A 16,851-nucleotide genomic window follows, 5' to 3' on the forward strand; every position below is an offset into this window, starting at 1 on the left:
TGAAGAGCCGTTTCCGTGGATTTTCCTTTCCGGTAGGCATGCTGTGCGCCTGACAGCAACTGAGGGTGTATAGTTGTCCTCAGTTGCAGCCCGACGAGTCTCTCAAAGGTTTTGAGGAGGAAGGACGATAGGCTGATTGGTCTAAAGTCTTTTGCAGCTGAGTGCGAGGCTTTCCCAGCTTTGGGAATGAAGACTATCTTTGCCTTAAGCCATGTTCGCGGGATTGTACCCACAGCCAGTATCTTCCTGAAGATACCTTGTAGCCAGTTGATGGCCGTATCCCCGGCCTTCTGAAGTTGGGCCGGGATTACCTGGTCTGGGCCTGGCGATTTGAACGGGCTGAAGCTGTTTATTGCCCAGCTTATGTTACGTTTTGTGAGGATGTGATCCATCGAGGTTACCGGTCCCTCTCCTGGAAGATGTGCCGTCTCGATGGTTGTGCACCCTGGAAAATGTGTGTCTAGTAGAATCTGCAGGGACTCCTCACTGGAGTTAGTCCACGTGCCGTCATTCCTTTTAAGATACCCTACCGAGGGGTTAGTTTTTGAGAGAATCTTGCGAAGCCTTGCGGCCTCTGACGTTTCCTCAATTTCCGAGCAAAATTTTTGCCAAGAGGCCCTTTTTGCTTTCCTTGTTTCCTTTTTATATAGTGACAGACTGATTTTGTAGTCTGCCCAGTGGCTCTCCTCGTTCGCGCTTTTGGCCCTGTTGAAGAGGGTCCTGCAGCTTTTACGTAGGATGTCTATTTGTTTTGACCACCAGGGGGGTTTCTTTTTCCCCCTAGGTTTGCTAGAGGGGCACGCTGCCGCGAAGGCTTTGTTGCATGCCTCTGTGAACCTGTTCACTAGGCGATCTAGGTCGTCTTTTGTGTCAGGGCATGATGGTGCTTTGGAGGGGAGTAAGTCCTCCAGGGCTGAGCTATATTTTTCCCAGTTGGCTTTCCTGGGATTAATATAGTCCTTAGGTTTCGGACACTCGAGGGATAGTGTGGTCTCGATGTATCTGTGGTCAGAGAAAGAGTGGTCATCAAGGACTTGCCAACTCTTGACTATGTCTAACAGGTTGGAAGACACTAGGGTGATGTCAATAACCTCCTGTCGATAAAAGTGGGGTCGTTGCCCCGATTACAAATAAATAGATTTGAGTTGAGGATGAAGCTGAAAAGTGACTCACCCCTTACATTTGTGTTCGAGCTCCCCCATTGAGTGTGGTGAGCGTTGGCATCGCAACCTATTAATAGGTCTATGTCCGACCTCTCGCTGTCGCTGGCTAGTTTGCGAACCAGGTCGTTGGGAGGATCGTTTCCCTCATGGGCCATGTAGGACGACATCAGCCTTAGATGTGTCCCTTTCAGCTCTAGGCTTGCCGCCGTGTTGTCGCTATCGCTATAGTTATGGAGCAGAAAGATATTAAGGTGCTTTCTGGCGAGAATGCAGGTGCGGGTTTTACCTTCATGTTGAGCTACAATTATCTTGTACGCCTTCGACCCTAGTCCACAAACCTTGTCTCCCACTATCCAAGGTTCCTGGATCAGGGCTACGTCACCTCCGCTCTCTTCGAGGCGGTGTTTCGATCTCCGAGGCAGCGTCCTGGTCAACTGGCTTGTCGACAGGACGTGCCTCGGCCGCCGCATCCGACTTGTAGACCTTTACGGTCACAGAGCTGAACCCAAAATTGAGCTCGCGTTTGGCAGCCTCAATCGGGGCCAGCGCCTCTTTGTTGAGGACGACCACCGCCTGGTATGTGGGGCCCTGTGTCGTCTCAACTTTGACCACCTTCCATACTGCTGTTGGGAGGTGGGGGTTGCATCTTTGCAACATTTTTAGGATGCGCTCCGGCTCCTTCATGGAGGCAGGCACCCAGACTCTCGCCCTTGGACTACTGGGCACTTCGCTCCAGTCTACAGCGACGAGCTTCGCCCCTGGGTAGACTTCCCCGACTTGCGCTACCGCTGCTTTGTACGGCTGTACGGAGCGCTCGTCTTCACAGGCTACGATTTTTATGCAGCCCTGGTACCAGCCCATGTCTTTGCAGACGGGGGGGGATCCAGGCTGCTTTTCCAGCAGCTCGAAGCAGCGGTCGGCCAGTGCCGCTTCCACCCACTTCCACTGGTTTCTAGGTATCCGGGAGTCCGCGCTGCCTTTGTGCAGGACGCCAATCAGCGTCCTTTCTCTGGCAATCTGCGCGAATGATGTGTTAGGCAGCACTCTGGAGCGCTTCGGTGTCGGCCCCGGAGTCTCTTGCGAGCGCTGCCTTTTTGGCTGAGGGGCCTCCTTCTTCGGTGCTTCCTTGCCAAAGTTCGGCAGCACCTTCGAGGCCCACTCAACCTTCTTTATCCATTTGTCCGTCGGGCTGGACATCTGGCTTGCGTTCTGCCGACGGAGTATATTGCCATCCCTCCTTCTATCGGCATATGTAAAAGATTTGGCTTGGACACTAGTAGATGGTGACTCATCACCCGCCACTTTACCAGCAGGCAGAGCAGCCGCAGGATTGCATAGCCACTCTGCCAAGGTATCGGTTTTGGGAGCCAATTCACCACCCACCCCGACACCGGGATGGGACCCCTTTGGGCTCTCCCTAGCATCTTCCGCCGCGCAGGTTTTCCCTGCTGATTTGCGGGTCGGGCCAGGCCTTTGGGCCGCTGCCTTCCCCTGTTTGGGATTGCTCCCTGTTGGCATTTGGGGAGTGCCAGACTCATTTTATTTGTTTTTAAATTCTTCCATTCTTTTCCCACGAGCTGCAGAGAAGGGGTACGGTCCCTCCGGGCAGAGATCCACGTTGCCCGGATAACTTAAAACAGGGGGCTGCCAAGTCCCTGAGCTCTCCGTTAACGACTGGGCTAGTTTTATATACCGGGCCCCCAGCCAGGCTGACTCTCGGCACGGGTCGAATAACACTCTTAGTCCGGCCCGGTGTGAGCTGAATGTGGGGGGTTGGGATGTGGGTAGGTAGTGTGTAGGGATAGGGGAGTGTGTGAGCTACTTATACGAGGCGGCACCACAAGCGCATCGTCAGTGTTGCTACTTCGCGAACACCCGCTGGCTGTCCGGGGCTGCTTATTTTCGGTACTCTCCCTAGGGATGACCGATTATTCGCAGCTGACCTACCTATATGACCTGTATATAGGTAGGTCGTTCGCTATCCGCAACCTGCGACCCGTCCGGTGGCCTCAGCTAGGCCCCCTTTGAGCCACCTTACGAGCTCATCAGACCAGACATGCAGACTAAAGTTTCCAACAAACTTAACCTGGAGCTGGAGGTGGAGGTAGGCACGCGGCGCGGATGCTACAGCGCTGGCTGTGGCTGTTGATAAAGATTATTGGATAATGTCTTGGCGGAACTATCTGCCACGTCTGTCTCTGTCATAAGAAGAAAATTGTTACATGGTTAGAGATACACAAAGAGAGAGAAAGAGAGATGCATACGGAAAGTGTGTGAAAGCGTGGAGCAGTGAGAGCGGGTGCAGAAGCCACAGCGTGGATACAGAAGCAGCGGTAAGTACAAATAGCCCAACCAGGGAAGGATCAAAATATTGATGTCTGGAATGGCTTTATTCAAGTGTGAGAGCCTAACTGGGACTCGTGCGAGCAAAGGACCGACCCCACATATGTATCTGTGGCATATTCAATGCTCACGCTTGTGTGACTGCGCCCCTGCGAGTCCTTGTCTGCATCCATTTGCCGCTCGCACCCGTGTGCCCAACATCAAAAGCTTTTCACACTTAATTGGGCGTAAAATTAAATCATAATTGATTAGAACACTTGAATTACAACAGCCGTGGCCGTGTTGCTGATGTCAATGGCATCAGAGAGAGCCGCATCCTGCCAGCATCCAAGCCCCCAAGCCTCCCAGCTCCCAGCTCCCAGCTCCCACTCCACCTCCTGCCAGCAATTCCGTTGGCATTCTAAGCATAAACAAACTTTTTGGTTTCGATTTTCCCCAGCTGACGCACGGCACGGCAAGGCACGGCACGTCGGTGACTTCGGCCACGTTCCTGCCACTTCCGAATCCGGGCACTCCCGAGACAGAGCGCACTAATTGATGCTGGGAACTTCCCTGGGGAGGCTCCCCCGCAACCCTGTTTTTCATCGGAAAGTTTATGAAATTCAATTTCCCCAAAAATGGGGAATGGAATGGAAAAAGGCTGGGCATCAATTTTCCTGCATTATCGTTTAATGAGCCGACAATTATGCGAGGCCCCTCTGCTTCGGCACCATGCACGTCTATAGATATTCAATTAACTTGAATTCACAGCCATAACTCTCCGAACGAGTTCATTCCACATGCATTTGGCCAGGGCATAGGGCAAGTCAACTCGATTTCCGGCTATTAAGACATGGCTGAATTTCAGCCGTGGAATGCAACGCCATGGAGTGCCGAGTACAGGCAGGATAATTACACTTTAACCGGGTGATTCGAGCGGAGAGGAGAGTCGACAGCAACGTCAACGGTAATGGAAAATGCACCTTCCGCCGCCCTGGGGGTCTTGGGAGCCGTCCTGGGGCACGGCACATTTAATGGGAAATGAATGGCAATGTTGGAGGTAGAAAATTATGAAAACGTTCCCAGGGGTAAGTTGTACGAAAACCAGCACGAAGTGCCCTCCATAATCTTCCACTTAAAGTTGATAAAAAATGTAAACGACTTTCATTTCGCCCGGGAGCGATACCTCTGACGAGGACTTCAAAGGACAGCTGGAAGACCCAGGACAAACTCGAGGCGAAAGTGAGTAGCTCATTGAATTGGATGGATTGTCATCCCAGTCAGTGACAGCAATCAAATCAATCACACCAGCCTCCACCTGAGTAGAGCAGGCAGGTCAAAGTGCGGCAGCCTTGGAGGATGTTTTGAGATGCAGCAAGAGGGAATTCCTACACCGATTGGGGCAAAACTTAGGCTAGGTACAGCTGGCAAGGCCGATAGCTTGATCCGATTCATAAATAATATACAGCTAAGAGTACTATATGTTTGGATTCATTGGGAATCCGTGCGTGGTGATGTCTAATGCAATTTGCGTATTTGAAACCCACTCGAAAGCAATTAAATTTCCTGTGGTTGGACCACTCTCCGGCAATGAGATTCGTTGGAGTAATTGCAATCGAGATTGCCAACTAATCTTCAGGTAAAACAATCCATAATGGAGCAGAAGTTTTGTTCGCACTCGGCATTTATCAAGTTTGAAGTTTTAATTTGCTTTCGCCCCAACAAAAACAACTACAGAATACAGAATAACAAAAGTGTCAACACGATTTTAATTGAGTTTAATTAAGCCGCAAAGTAAAGCCTCTCAGCACTCTTGTCTGTGGACCGACCAACAGAAATTTAAAATATTTGCGCTAATCCACTTGGCAACGGCCTAACAGAAATGAACAGCTGGTGCCAGTCCAGGCCTCTTCAATGGGCCAACTTTCGGATAAAAGAGGTACGTGCCAAAGGCTTCAAATACTCGTATTTGCTGGGGCCAAAGTACGTACAATAAACTCGAAGCAATCCGAAGAGCAAAGTTGCGATCTGGAAATTTATGGATGGCGAAGGCCAAAATGTTTTGCTGCCCAAAACCCAGGCTGAACCCATTTGTTGGCCCAGCTCTGAAAATGTCACATGCTCCTCACACCCACAGCTACACCCACACCCTGTGTGGTCTGGGTCTTGGCCGTCTGGGTCCGTCTCGGCCGGATTTGTCTGCGCCAAAGTTCACTGACACTTTCATGAGTTTTCTTGGGTCGACGAAAATAGTTTTTCCACATTTCGCATTCGACCGAGTGGAAATGAAATCCCCTTGGAGCATAGATAAAATATTTCAGAGCAGTGCTCGCTGCCAAAAGCTTACTGTTACACATTCGTTCTGCGAAACGAAATCCAGTTAATTAAAATGTGGCAAGCAAATAATCAACAAGCAATTCAAACTAGAAAAAGACCACAATTCTGCTTCCTCTCTGCCTTTGCCTGCCGTAAATGGCCGTCCAATTGGTAATGGCTCGACAAAAATCCCACATTCATATTTACGAACCATAAATATGGACTCGTACTACCAAAAAAAGGAAAGGAAAAAAATAAAAGAAGGTTAACCAATTTGTTCGCTTGCGGCTGCTGTAAGTGACAACAAAAGAGGTGGTGGAGCCGGTCAAGGCATTGTAGCTTTTTACAAATGAGTTTCCGTATTTCATTCGGATTCCATGCATATTGCATTTTCTATAAATACAGTATTTGCCAACTGTTCTTTTTTATTTTCACTCTCAAACTGAGTCAATGCAGTGCGTGGGCGGAGGTGCAGATGCAGCTGCAACAGCAACAGCAACAGCATCGGGGTGGCAGCATCAGCACCGAAAATAAATTTCAAATATGTCACAAGCAAAATGAGATAGAATTTTTAGGCGAATATTCGTTGTGCCATGCTGCCAAATGCAGGGGAAGTCAATGCGCTCTAGCCGAAAAAGTGAAAGCCAGCATCAATCATGTGAGCAGGCGAGGGGATATAGTTGTCAATCGATTCGCAAGAAGTTCAGGGTTGCCTACTGAACTGAACCGTTCGACAATAGTTCTCTACGATCCAGACTACAAGGTGGCAAAACAATAACACTCCCCCACACACCAGACGTGCGATGTCTCAGCTAATTTTCATTGCCACAAGCGCGGACGGGCGTCCTTCAGGGCCTGCCAAATTCTAAATTTTGGCTAATTTGTCAACAGCCCCCCAGCATTATCCGCACATATCCGACAATTTGGGTAGAACCAAACATCTAACAAAAGCTGTACACATTCGCTACTTACACTATATGGATAGTACGGATTGAATTACTGGAACCATGTGTCCGCTATAGAGAGCTTAGCTTGTACATACATAAATGGGCACCTAGCACTATTATATTTTGCATGCAAATTCCAGGACACAAGTGTGTACCCTCACGTAAAGATGATGCCAGAAATTCCAACTGACGAAGCAGATATGCGATACACTGCATCAGCAGTAACCCACCAAGATGAGGCTCCTCCGTGCTTAGCCGCCTCCTTTGGCACTGACACTTGGCATTTCGCAACCTTCTCGAGCCAAGGCGAGCACTTCTGAAAATTGAAACTTTCAGTTTTATGCCACCATCGAGCACACAGCACAGTACTTTTACATGGCCAAGTGCAACTCTTTTGGCTGACTTTTCAATTTTCTAATATGCTTTAAAGCTTCTGCTTGATGCTGTAGGGAGCGGCGCCTATTGCTTAATTCGATTTTGCTTGACTTTGATGCTGGCAAACTTCATTTGTCCGACTCTAAAAGCGTGAAATAGGATTAGACCGACGGAAATGCATTCAAGCTGACTTAAATCCATTTCTAGTTGGGCAACGATACAAAGTACCAATTAATAATCTAGAGGAAATCAGATTTGAGAGGAGTTAGGGAAGAGAGAGTTGCAGTGCACGCAGTTTATGGAAGAGATCCAAATTAAATTAAGACTGCCAGAAGTATTCCACAAATAGCCATGACCAGAATGAAGTTACTTTGGGCCAAAACGATGACGAGTCAATACTTTTTTCCAGGCTTGTGGATAGATCAGCGTCAGTGCGGCGCCTTAATGCAAGTCTGTGCACGCATTGTATTTGGTAAATTTTCTTTACAGCAATCCGAAAGGATCGAACAAGGTGAAAATGAGCAGTGTACGAATTAAACATTTTACCATTTAACCATTTGGTAATTTGGTAAACCATTTTTTTGTGAAGCTCAAGACTCAAGCCACGGAGTACCATTAATAATACGAAAATGTACAGTAATTAGTATCTGATCTACATCCATACAACATTGAAATGCAGCCCTGAATATCGCTCCGATTATAATCGGGAGACAGCTCTGCTTTTCACTTTGAATTCTGGTTTGAGCAGGCGACGACTTTTAGTGTGAAAATCCGAACAGTCATCCTTTCGAAAATTGTGCCAGCGAGCGGAGCTCATGTAAAGTGGAAAATTAAATATAAAAATTAAAATTCCTCTCAGAGTCGTAGTGAGAAGTGCCGAACAAAATATTCTAAAACTGTATTTAGCACGCCCGTGTTCTCAAGTAAGTTCACACATATTTAAAGTGAAAAATTTCGCATTTGCCGCACACACGAACACACGAACGCACACACAAACGCCGGTTTTGTAAACTCACTTGACGAAAAGAAAGAGCGAGAAGAAAAAAGTTGCCAAATCAAAATGGTCACCGAGCCGAAGTCCGTTGAGCCCAAGGTCAGCACCAAGGAGGCGCAGTGCCAGTCATCGGACTGCGAGACTTCCCAGCAGGAGCCGGTCTCGCAAGTAAGCAGCCCGAAGGGCGCCCGTGTGGGGATCTTCAATGCCGAGGACTTCTTGTCGCGTGCTCAGATGAACGACAAAATCAACAACATCTTGCGCTCGCCCACCAAGCCGCCCAACGGGGTGCGCCAGCGCTCCGTCTACACCAACAACCCATCGCCGGTAAGTGAAATTCCAAGCAATAAAGTGAAAGTTTCTTCAATTTTCAGACATTTTGTTTTACAAAACTGCCGCATCATCGCGCTAGCAGGGTATCAACAGCGAGTTAACAGCCGCCGCAGTCTTAACAGCTCGGCAAGAGCAGCACTGCCACATCACCTCATTGCCCTCTCCTGTTATTTCAGACCTTCTTATTTTCCGTCTCGCTCTTTTCCACCATTGCTCTCTTACTTTCCGACTTTAATATTCGAATTTTCCTTCTCTATTCCCCCCTCTTCTCTTCTCTTCTAATACTATTCAAAATAGTTTGGTTAATTTCTATAAAAATCAAATGCAAATTGGGAAAAACGCACACACGTATGTAAATACATATATGTATGTATGTATGTATATGCATGCGTTAACAGAATGTCGACAGAATGTTAGCAACAGTTGCAAAGTCATTCGATTTCTGCGCTGCTGACACTTTCTCTCGTATCTGTCGTTTTCTCTCCTGCCGGTATTCAATTATTTTCTGGCACTTTCACTTCCTCACCTCTTCATTTCCTTCCGGATCTAACTTCTGCTACTACCTCTCGCAAGCAAGCTTGCGTGTCGGCATGACTGGGGGGCAGCTGTCCCAACGCATGAGCAACATCTCGCTGTCCTCCGGCACGGACTCCGTGGGCCACATTGATCGCGGCAGCAGCTCCAGTCTCGCTAGCAGCGCCACCGTTGGCACCAACACCATCACCAGCGGAATTTCCAAGGAGTGCGCCAATTACCCCGTCGGCAGTCATTCGGCCCGTCCATACGTCCAACTGCCGGGCATACACATTTCCAACCCTCCCCAGTACGGGCCAGGGAATATGCAGGAAATAGACGCTGGCAAAATGGCGCACAACGGCAAGGCACTCACAGGGCGCTACAATGCCACGCCCACCTATGGCTTCGACAACGAGCAGAACTACTGCCTGGTAAGGGGCTCCTTCATATCTGTAAATCTAGCCGATTCTATGCTCAATCTCAGAATTCCCAACAGTTGCCGTCTCCAATGCCCCCTCCACCATACGACTTGGCACGCGTGAGCAGCACACGCAACTTCAAGCTCGAGAACCACACACCGCCGGCATGTCCCGGCTCTGGACCCATTGCCATGACGAACGGCACCATCCAGTTGCGCCTCCACGATGGCGTGCGGTGAGTGTGGACGCCCCAGCCCCTTGGCATGTAACCACTAACCATACAGTATATAGATGTGCAAGTTCATACAACGAAAGCGTCACACACTGGCTAGCGCGTTCAGTACCCCAGAGTGACGTCATCATGAGAGAGAGAGCGCAGAGAGAACATCTTTGCATGTGTTAGTACACACGCAATATGTTTCGACAAAAATATGTGATTGGATGCTTTTTCAGATTTTTTGAACTCTCTCAGGTCTGGTTCTGTTTTGCCACCAGCATGTTTTAGTGTATGGGTGCACATGCATTCTCACGTACTTTGCGTGTGTGTGTTTAGTATTGCTGGCCGCTAGAAATGAAATTTGAGTTTGGTTCTTGTTTTGGGTCTGTTGATGGACTGACCTACCGCCACAAAATAAATGATGAATGGGCAGGGGGTGGGGGTATGGTACACTAGGGCGCGGGAAATGAAATAAAAGCTGTTATTTGTTTGATTTATACCACAAAATATAAAATATTACAATAATATAATTACACATTTATTTCCTTATTTTAAACAGGTTTATTATAAATTATAAAAATTATGCAAACGCCGTCGGTTCTCGACTTTTTTGTTTATTATAACTATAACAATGATGTATCTAAATATACAATATAAGAAAAAATATATATATACTTAAATAAATTTGCATAAATATATATATTTCTTTCTATAAATAGAGGATATGCCTTAAGAATGTTCATATATGTAACTACATATATATACGTAAATACATACATACAGGGGTGGTCAAAAGTATTTACACAACGAGTTTTTTTTGCATGTTAAATTTCAGGACCTTTTCCTGTGGTTGTTGAAAGCTAAATAAAATAAAAACTTTTATTCCAAAAAGATTGATCTACTAGCAATTGAATGAGAGAATAATTGGAAAAGATAACTGTTTGTACGAATAAGGAGAAGCAAATTAAGTGATGCTTATCAGTTGTCAAAATTATTTACACACATTTTTAATGCTGCAGAAGTATTTACACAAAACCTTAAGTTAATTTTTTATTATGATTTAATGATTTTTTTAAAATTTGTTGGATGAATAATAATAATAATGATTAATATTTTGTAATTCCACCTTTGGCATCAATAACTGCTTGCAACCTGGCTGGTACTGATTCCACTAAGTGGCGAGCATATCCAAGTTCCAATTTCGACCAAATTTCCTTTACTTCCTCGATGGTAGCGTCGCGTTTTCGGTTTTTATCAATTGTTCTTTGTCCTTTAATAAGCGACCAAACATTTTCTATGATATTGAGATCAGGGCTCTGCGCAGGCCAGGGAAGAAGAGCCACATTGAGATCTCGTAAAAATTTTGTAGGTGGCGATCCCTTGTGGCATGGAGCATTGTCTTGCTGTAAAATCCAGTCGGAGATGGGAAATAGCCTGTCACCAGACACAAAAGCATGGTCATTCAGTATACCGGGTATCGGATCGAGTTTCAACAGACAACTCCTTTGTCTTCACCATTTTACTAAGTTAATTTTAAATTTTAAATTAAATTTACTTATTGCAACTGCAATAAACGAAAAAACGACTGCACTAAGTCAAACCAAGTCTAAGAATAAGCTCTAATTTGCATTGTGTAAATACTTCTGAAGCTATGCAAATTTGTGTAAATACTTTTGACAACAGCCCATTAACAGTTATTTTTCTAATTCTTCTTTCAACCAATTCCTAGTAGATCAAGCTTTTTGCCCGTAAAGCTTTTTTTTGTATTTTGATTTCAACAACAACAAAAACAACTCCTAAACTTGAACTTGCGAAAAAAAACTCTTTGTGTAAATACTTTTGACCACCTCTGTATGTACTTAAAGTCGCCGCTCAAATTGGCTCCCGATTGAAGATCGGTACCCAGGGAACACCACGAGGAGGCCATTATATATTAAATGGGGTCAAAAATTAATCTGACCTTTGAGTCGACTTTTAAGTAATTAAGTCACATCCATGTTCCCCGCCTAAAATTAAATCTGTTAGATATATGTACATACATATAAATGAAAATAAAAAATAAGCAAAATATAATAAACTTATACAAGTTAAATTTTTATATTAATAAACTCAACGTATTGAGTTTTCTTGCGGACGAAGTCCGTGTTCTTTATCTGACGAATAATTAAAGACTAAAGGTAAGATAAAAGTTGCACTTTTGTTGGAAAAATTCTATTGAATATACATATAGTGCAGAGCAGTAAACTGTGCTATAAAATTAAAACAGAAAGTTTCTATGAATGCGTACATAAAATCACCCTAAAGTCAAAATTTCAGAAACACTGTGAACATTTGAACAGTAATAGCATTTCTTGACGAATCGCGAAAAATGTTTTTAAACGAAAATTTGCGAAATCGGCCCAGGATCGTGATGCCGAAACAGGAACAACTGGAGGCAGTACCACTGCCTAATAAGAATGCTGATATCGTTTGGCGCGGGGTACGCGGGCGACTGTACGACTCACGTGCAGCTCGGACAGTACCACTGGCCTTCCGTCCGTACCGTGCTTCCGGAAATTATTCCCTGGATCTAACCTCGTCACAAAAAGCCATGAGTCCCGTTAATAAATTAACGTACTTCACCTTGCAGTTGTTTTTGTCCGACCTGCCTCCGGGTAAGTAAGGCCGTGTCGGTCTCACTGCTTAACAAATATGCTTTATAAAACAGATAAAAGACATTTAATATTCAAACACCGCAGAATTTGATTTAAGCCGATCTCTCATTTTGTTTACCTAGTCTTTCTTACGTTTGCTGATCGCTACAGATGCCGCTCTGACTGGAACAACTTGTAGCGGCCTGTCCAACTCTTCTGGAGCTGTGAGCCCAGCCTTGCGGCGGTAATCTTGTGACAAAATATTTGCCGGCGCTAGCATGACCGGCGGACCTGTGCAAACTGGACATCTAGAGGAAGTAAGGACGGGATCGGAGGGAGATAGTTAGTTATCCGGCTGAGTATGAACCATTTTTGCTGTGAAAGGCTTACCTTGCTGCTTCTACTGCTGCTAATTGAGCGACAATCGGAGACGGATAGATTTTAGAGTACAAGCACATCAGACAATGGGCTACCAGCAGTACGGGCAGGAGAAGCATGCAGCAAAAAAGAGTGGCCAGCTAAAATGCGTTCTTCAAATAATAAAATATAAATACAGTATTAACAGAGTGGAGAATTTAGATGAAATCTGTACTCACTATCGGATCGACTAGACGTTCACAAATTAAGGAAGCGCCTTGATGGTAAATGTAGGCCAGAGGCTTACAGTGTCCTACGTTGTTTTCCGATTCCCTAATCACTCTTTCGATATATTCTTAAATCTGAAGGTTGACCGAAATCGAAAGGTTATTGGCGAGATGGTTGATGTACTCGTTGCCTTTATTCCTAATAAAGTTCTCGGACCTTTCAACCGCGTCCATCAGTATTTTAAAAGAGTCGCCAAAGTTATTGTTGTCGTATAGAATGAGATTATCAATTTCCTTTACTTTTTCCAATAATGTTTTTACGGCATTCGTCAATGGGACCAATATATGATCTTGGTAAATATATAGATCTATGGCAGCCAGGTAGTAAGCAAGGCAGCCTGGCCAATCTTTTAGATATCTTGTGTTTATATCACATTGGATAAATCCCCAGTGAACAAAGGGGGATCTTCAAAGCCGTCGACGAATACTTCAAAATTTAACAACTTGTCTATGTCGTAAATATTGTTCGCTCTCAGCAGCTGAAATACGGACTCATTTGCATTGCAGGCCCTGATTGCCTCCGACACTGGCAGCGTGGGAAACGATTCCCTTACTTCCGTACTCCCCGACATGTAGCGATTGATATCGATCACGGGGTCGAGATATCGGAAGTTGTTTTGATCATTTTTTATCAAACCGATTATCAAGTAGAACAGTCCAACTAGCGTCATGAACGAGAACACACAAAATATCATGATGATGGCGCTGAAATAGTGACACAAATGGCTGTTGCTGCAAATTTTTCGGTATGCCAAAAACTAGAGATTAGTCACATAAATAGACATGAGGCAGCCATTCTCTTTGAGAATACTCTAGGGGGTCCTGGCATTGTCCGGTTAGGCCCTAAGAAGCCGCATACCAGTGCCGATATCAAGATTACTATAATCTACAATCGGGAAAAATTTTATTAAAATCGGTCGAACCGTTTGGGAAAGTTTTATATATATATAATAACAACAAATTTTGTTTACTTCTGCATCCGACACTAGCCGTTTTATCTCGCTTCCCTGCGCCAGACCGTGCACACCGCACAAGGAAGTGTGTGAGATTCGAACCGATGATCCGATCTGATCCAGACTCGGCAATCTGTTACATATGGGTATTGTCTATGATTCTCCGGTTTTAGTTTTCTTCAAAATTGTAGATGCCACAGATTTTCGTTCTTTGTGGGCGAGGATGGTGCTTAATTCCGTGTGTCATCACAGGAGTCTGTATACAAAATTTGGGGGCTCTATCCCTCATAGACTCTGTGGACTAGGCGTCAAGCAAAATGGAAGGATAGACTGACGGACAGACAGACATAGCTTTATCGAAAATATATACTTAATAGGGTCCTAAACACTTCCTTCTCGGTGTTACATACACATTCTTTCACCACAAAGCTAATGTAGTCCGAAACTGTTCGACTACCGGGTTTAACAAAATGCATCAAATTTACATAAAATATGCATAAATTCATTCGACTTACTATAAAGATTAACAACAAAATGACGATGTTAATAGTCCTGCGATCTTGGCCAAACTTTTCGTAGACGTCATCAAATGTCCTTGCGGTCCTCAGTGTGTTTAGGTGAATATCGCTGATCATAGAATCAATCAAGTCGCGGATTTCTATAGCTTCATCCAGAAGCATTATCCTTGATCTAGTAAGGCTTCGAAATATTGGCGGAAGAACGAGTTTCATCTGTTTCAGGATAATGTCCTTAACCTTTTTTAAGCGGGCCATTCCCCTTATTGGGATCTGATAAAGTTTGTCGTCAATAATTTGTTTCATCGCTTCGACAGAGTGTAGTATTGAGAATCTAGAAATTACACTGGTTACATTTGGGTTTTGTGGGTGCTTTGTAGGGAAAATATAATACCAGGTCTAAGTGCAGGCACTTTGAAACATCGTAAGTAATTACACCCATGTCATGGTTGAACTTATAGCATTTTGGCAAATGGCACAAAGCATAAGCAGCGTAGGTAAGATCTCGTTTCTGGCCCCGTAAGCCTGAAATGGCGAAAAGGTAAGGGCACAGCTGTATCGACGACTATCCATCAGATATCCGATGCGAGAAATTCTGGGCTTCTAGTAGTTACCGTCTCTTAATTGGGACCCAAAGAAACGGATATCCTTCTCTAAGGCCTCCACTTGCAACATTATCTTAAGGGCTTTCGGCATGTTGATCAAGATGCGCTCCATTTCTGCTAGCGCAGTACTCTCGGAGGTATCCCCCAGGTCCAGGAATATGTGATCATGTGCGTCTATGGAGACAGATGGAGGGTGGCAGATAGAAGATATATCGTTTCAGATTCAATTCCCGAGTCGAACTCACTATTAAGTTGGTCATCGAGGTGGGCATCCAGCTCCTGGTAATTGTACACCATCAAATGGTAGATGTGATCAGCCACATCTTTTAAAAAGGTGCAAGTGTCTCTGCTATTGTCATATTGCTGTCTTCTAGTCCGCGATCCAGAAACTTTTTCGCGATAAACATTATGAAAAGACCAAGCATGTGGGCAATCGAAATCGGAGGCACATTATTTTGCTGCCATTGAGGCTGGTCGACCTCGACCCAAACTCACATAAGGCCAATAACGAGAAGGGCAAGGCAAACGCTGCAAAGACAACGCCTCCGGAACTCGTTCGATCTCTTATTTTGCTTGCAACGTAAGCAGCAGCAAAAGCAGCAATAGCAAACACTATGTCATCAAAAGGGTTAAAAAAGGATCTTATGGATCGCCTTTGTAAAGGCTTTGCTTACCCAATAAACGGAATGATAATTATACAGAAGAGGTGGAATATCACGACAACAAGCAGAAACCAGTACTGAGCCAATAGAGCAGCCCAATCGTTCTTCCACACCTTAGGGCCGAGAACCAACTTGTTGTTGGCCGTCGTCGTAACATAGCCTGTAACATAGCCGTAACATGCCTGGCTCTCTGGAGCTAGTTGATCTGGTTGTACTTACCCGGAGGCAGGTCGGACAAAAACAACCGCAAGGCGAAGTGCGTTAATGTATTAACGGGACTCAGAGCTTTTTGTGAAGAGGTTAGATCCAGGGAATAATTGCCGGAACCAAAGTATGGGCTGTACTCGACGGAAGGCCAGTGGTCCTGTCCGAGCTGCTCGTGAGTCGTACCGTCGCCCGCGTACCCCTCGCGCCAAACTATATCAGCATTATTATTACTTTCAGTACCACTGGCTCCAGTTGTTCTTGTTTCTGCATCAGGATCCTGGGCCAAATTTTGCATAGTAAGTGAGAGTAACACAAGGATCAGCACCACCGAATGGATGCCTCGAACAGAAAGGGGAACAAAGTGATGCTTTCGTCCTCTTCCTGTGAATTTTCTTTCGCGTGGAGGTTCTGCCAGCGCCATTCCGATCTCGATACGGTTCCTCCCAACGCATCGGCGTCCGCTTCCGTCGCTTGCCACGTTGTCGTTTGAAAACATTTTTTTACTGCAATCAATCCTTGCACAGTTGGTGTTACACTTAACGTAGGATGTGTGTGTGTGCACGCATGTGTACTTGTTGTGTTTGTGTCGAGTGGAGAGTTAAGTTCTAACTCGTCCTATATGTGATAACATATTTCAAAGTAAGACTTAAGTCAGAAGTTTTGACTCAAAACAGATGGCCGCAATTCAAATATTCGAATATTTCTTCAAGATTCGCGATTCGTCAAGAAATGCCATTGTTTTTCGAATGTTCACAATGTTTCTGAAATTTTGACTTTAGGGTGATTTTAAGTACGCATTCAACGAAACTTTCTGTTTCAATTTTATAGCGCACTTTACTGCTCTGCACAATATATTCGATAGGATTTTTGCAACAAATTGAAATTTTTGTTATCTTACCTACACACACGAAAGCTATTCAGCTGAGAATATAAAAGGTTTTAGCAGCCGTTTGGCTTCATCTTCCTCGTGATCAATTCTCAATGAAATGCCAGACATTCTCTCTCTACCTAGCGGTAGAGATTTCCAATT

General features: G+C 45.1%; 1 protein-coding gene and 1 long non-coding RNA gene across 4 annotated transcripts; one reads left to right on the forward strand and one right to left on the reverse strand.

Moving 5' to 3' along the window:
- Window positions 1-11,915: 11,915 nt before the first annotated feature.
- Window positions 11,916-12,500, forward strand: LOC117194946. Of its 2 annotated transcripts, none has more exons than XM_033399416.1 (2): window positions 11,916-12,256; window positions 12,407-12,500. In XM_033399416.1, the coding sequence occupies exons 1-2, from the start codon at window positions 11,971-11,973 to the stop codon at window positions 12,481-12,483; spliced, it is 363 nt and encodes a 120-aa protein (XP_033255307.1). In that variant the 5' UTR covers window positions 11,916-11,970; the 3' UTR covers window positions 12,484-12,500. The 2 variants fall into 2 exon arrangements, with proteins under 2 accessions (XP_033255307.1, XP_033255308.1); XM_033399417.1 differs by having other exon boundaries at window positions 12,379-12,468.
- LOC117194947 lies at window positions 12,249-16,801 on the reverse strand. Of its 2 annotated transcripts, XR_004474942.1 has the most exons (10): window positions 16,720-16,801; window positions 15,834-16,582; window positions 15,627-15,774; window positions 15,198-15,564; window positions 14,962-15,126; window positions 14,742-14,872; window positions 14,348-14,681; window positions 12,832-13,765; window positions 12,626-12,765; window positions 12,249-12,543 (listed from the first exon to the last, which is right to left on the reverse strand). It is a non-coding gene; the product is annotated as an uncharacterized LOC117194947 (long non-coding RNA). The 2 variants fall into 2 exon arrangements; XR_004474943.1 differs by lacking the exons at window positions 12,249-12,543; window positions 12,626-12,765; window positions 12,832-13,765 and adding an exon at window positions 13,868-14,285 and having other exon boundaries at window positions 16,720-16,800.
- Window positions 16,802-16,851: the final 50 nt, after the last annotated feature.

The sequence above is a fragment of the Drosophila miranda genome (assembly GCF_003369915.1).
Source record: "Drosophila miranda strain MSH22 chromosome Y unlocalized genomic scaffold, D.miranda_PacBio2.1 Contig_Y4_pilon, whole genome shotgun sequence".
Classification (NCBI taxonomy): domain Eukaryota; kingdom Metazoa; phylum Arthropoda; class Insecta; order Diptera; family Drosophilidae; genus Drosophila; species Drosophila miranda.

Excerpts from the sequence above, each read along its gene's own strand:
- LOC117194946 (XM_033399416.1), top strand. The coding sequence starts at position 11,971 with ATGTTTTTAAACGAAAATTTGCGAAATCGGCCCAGGATCGTGATGCCG. Across the intron at positions 12,257-12,406 it reads TTTGTCCGACCTGCCTCCGG|ATGCCGCTCTGACTGGAACA; the intron begins GTAAGTAAGGCC and ends TGATCGCTACAG.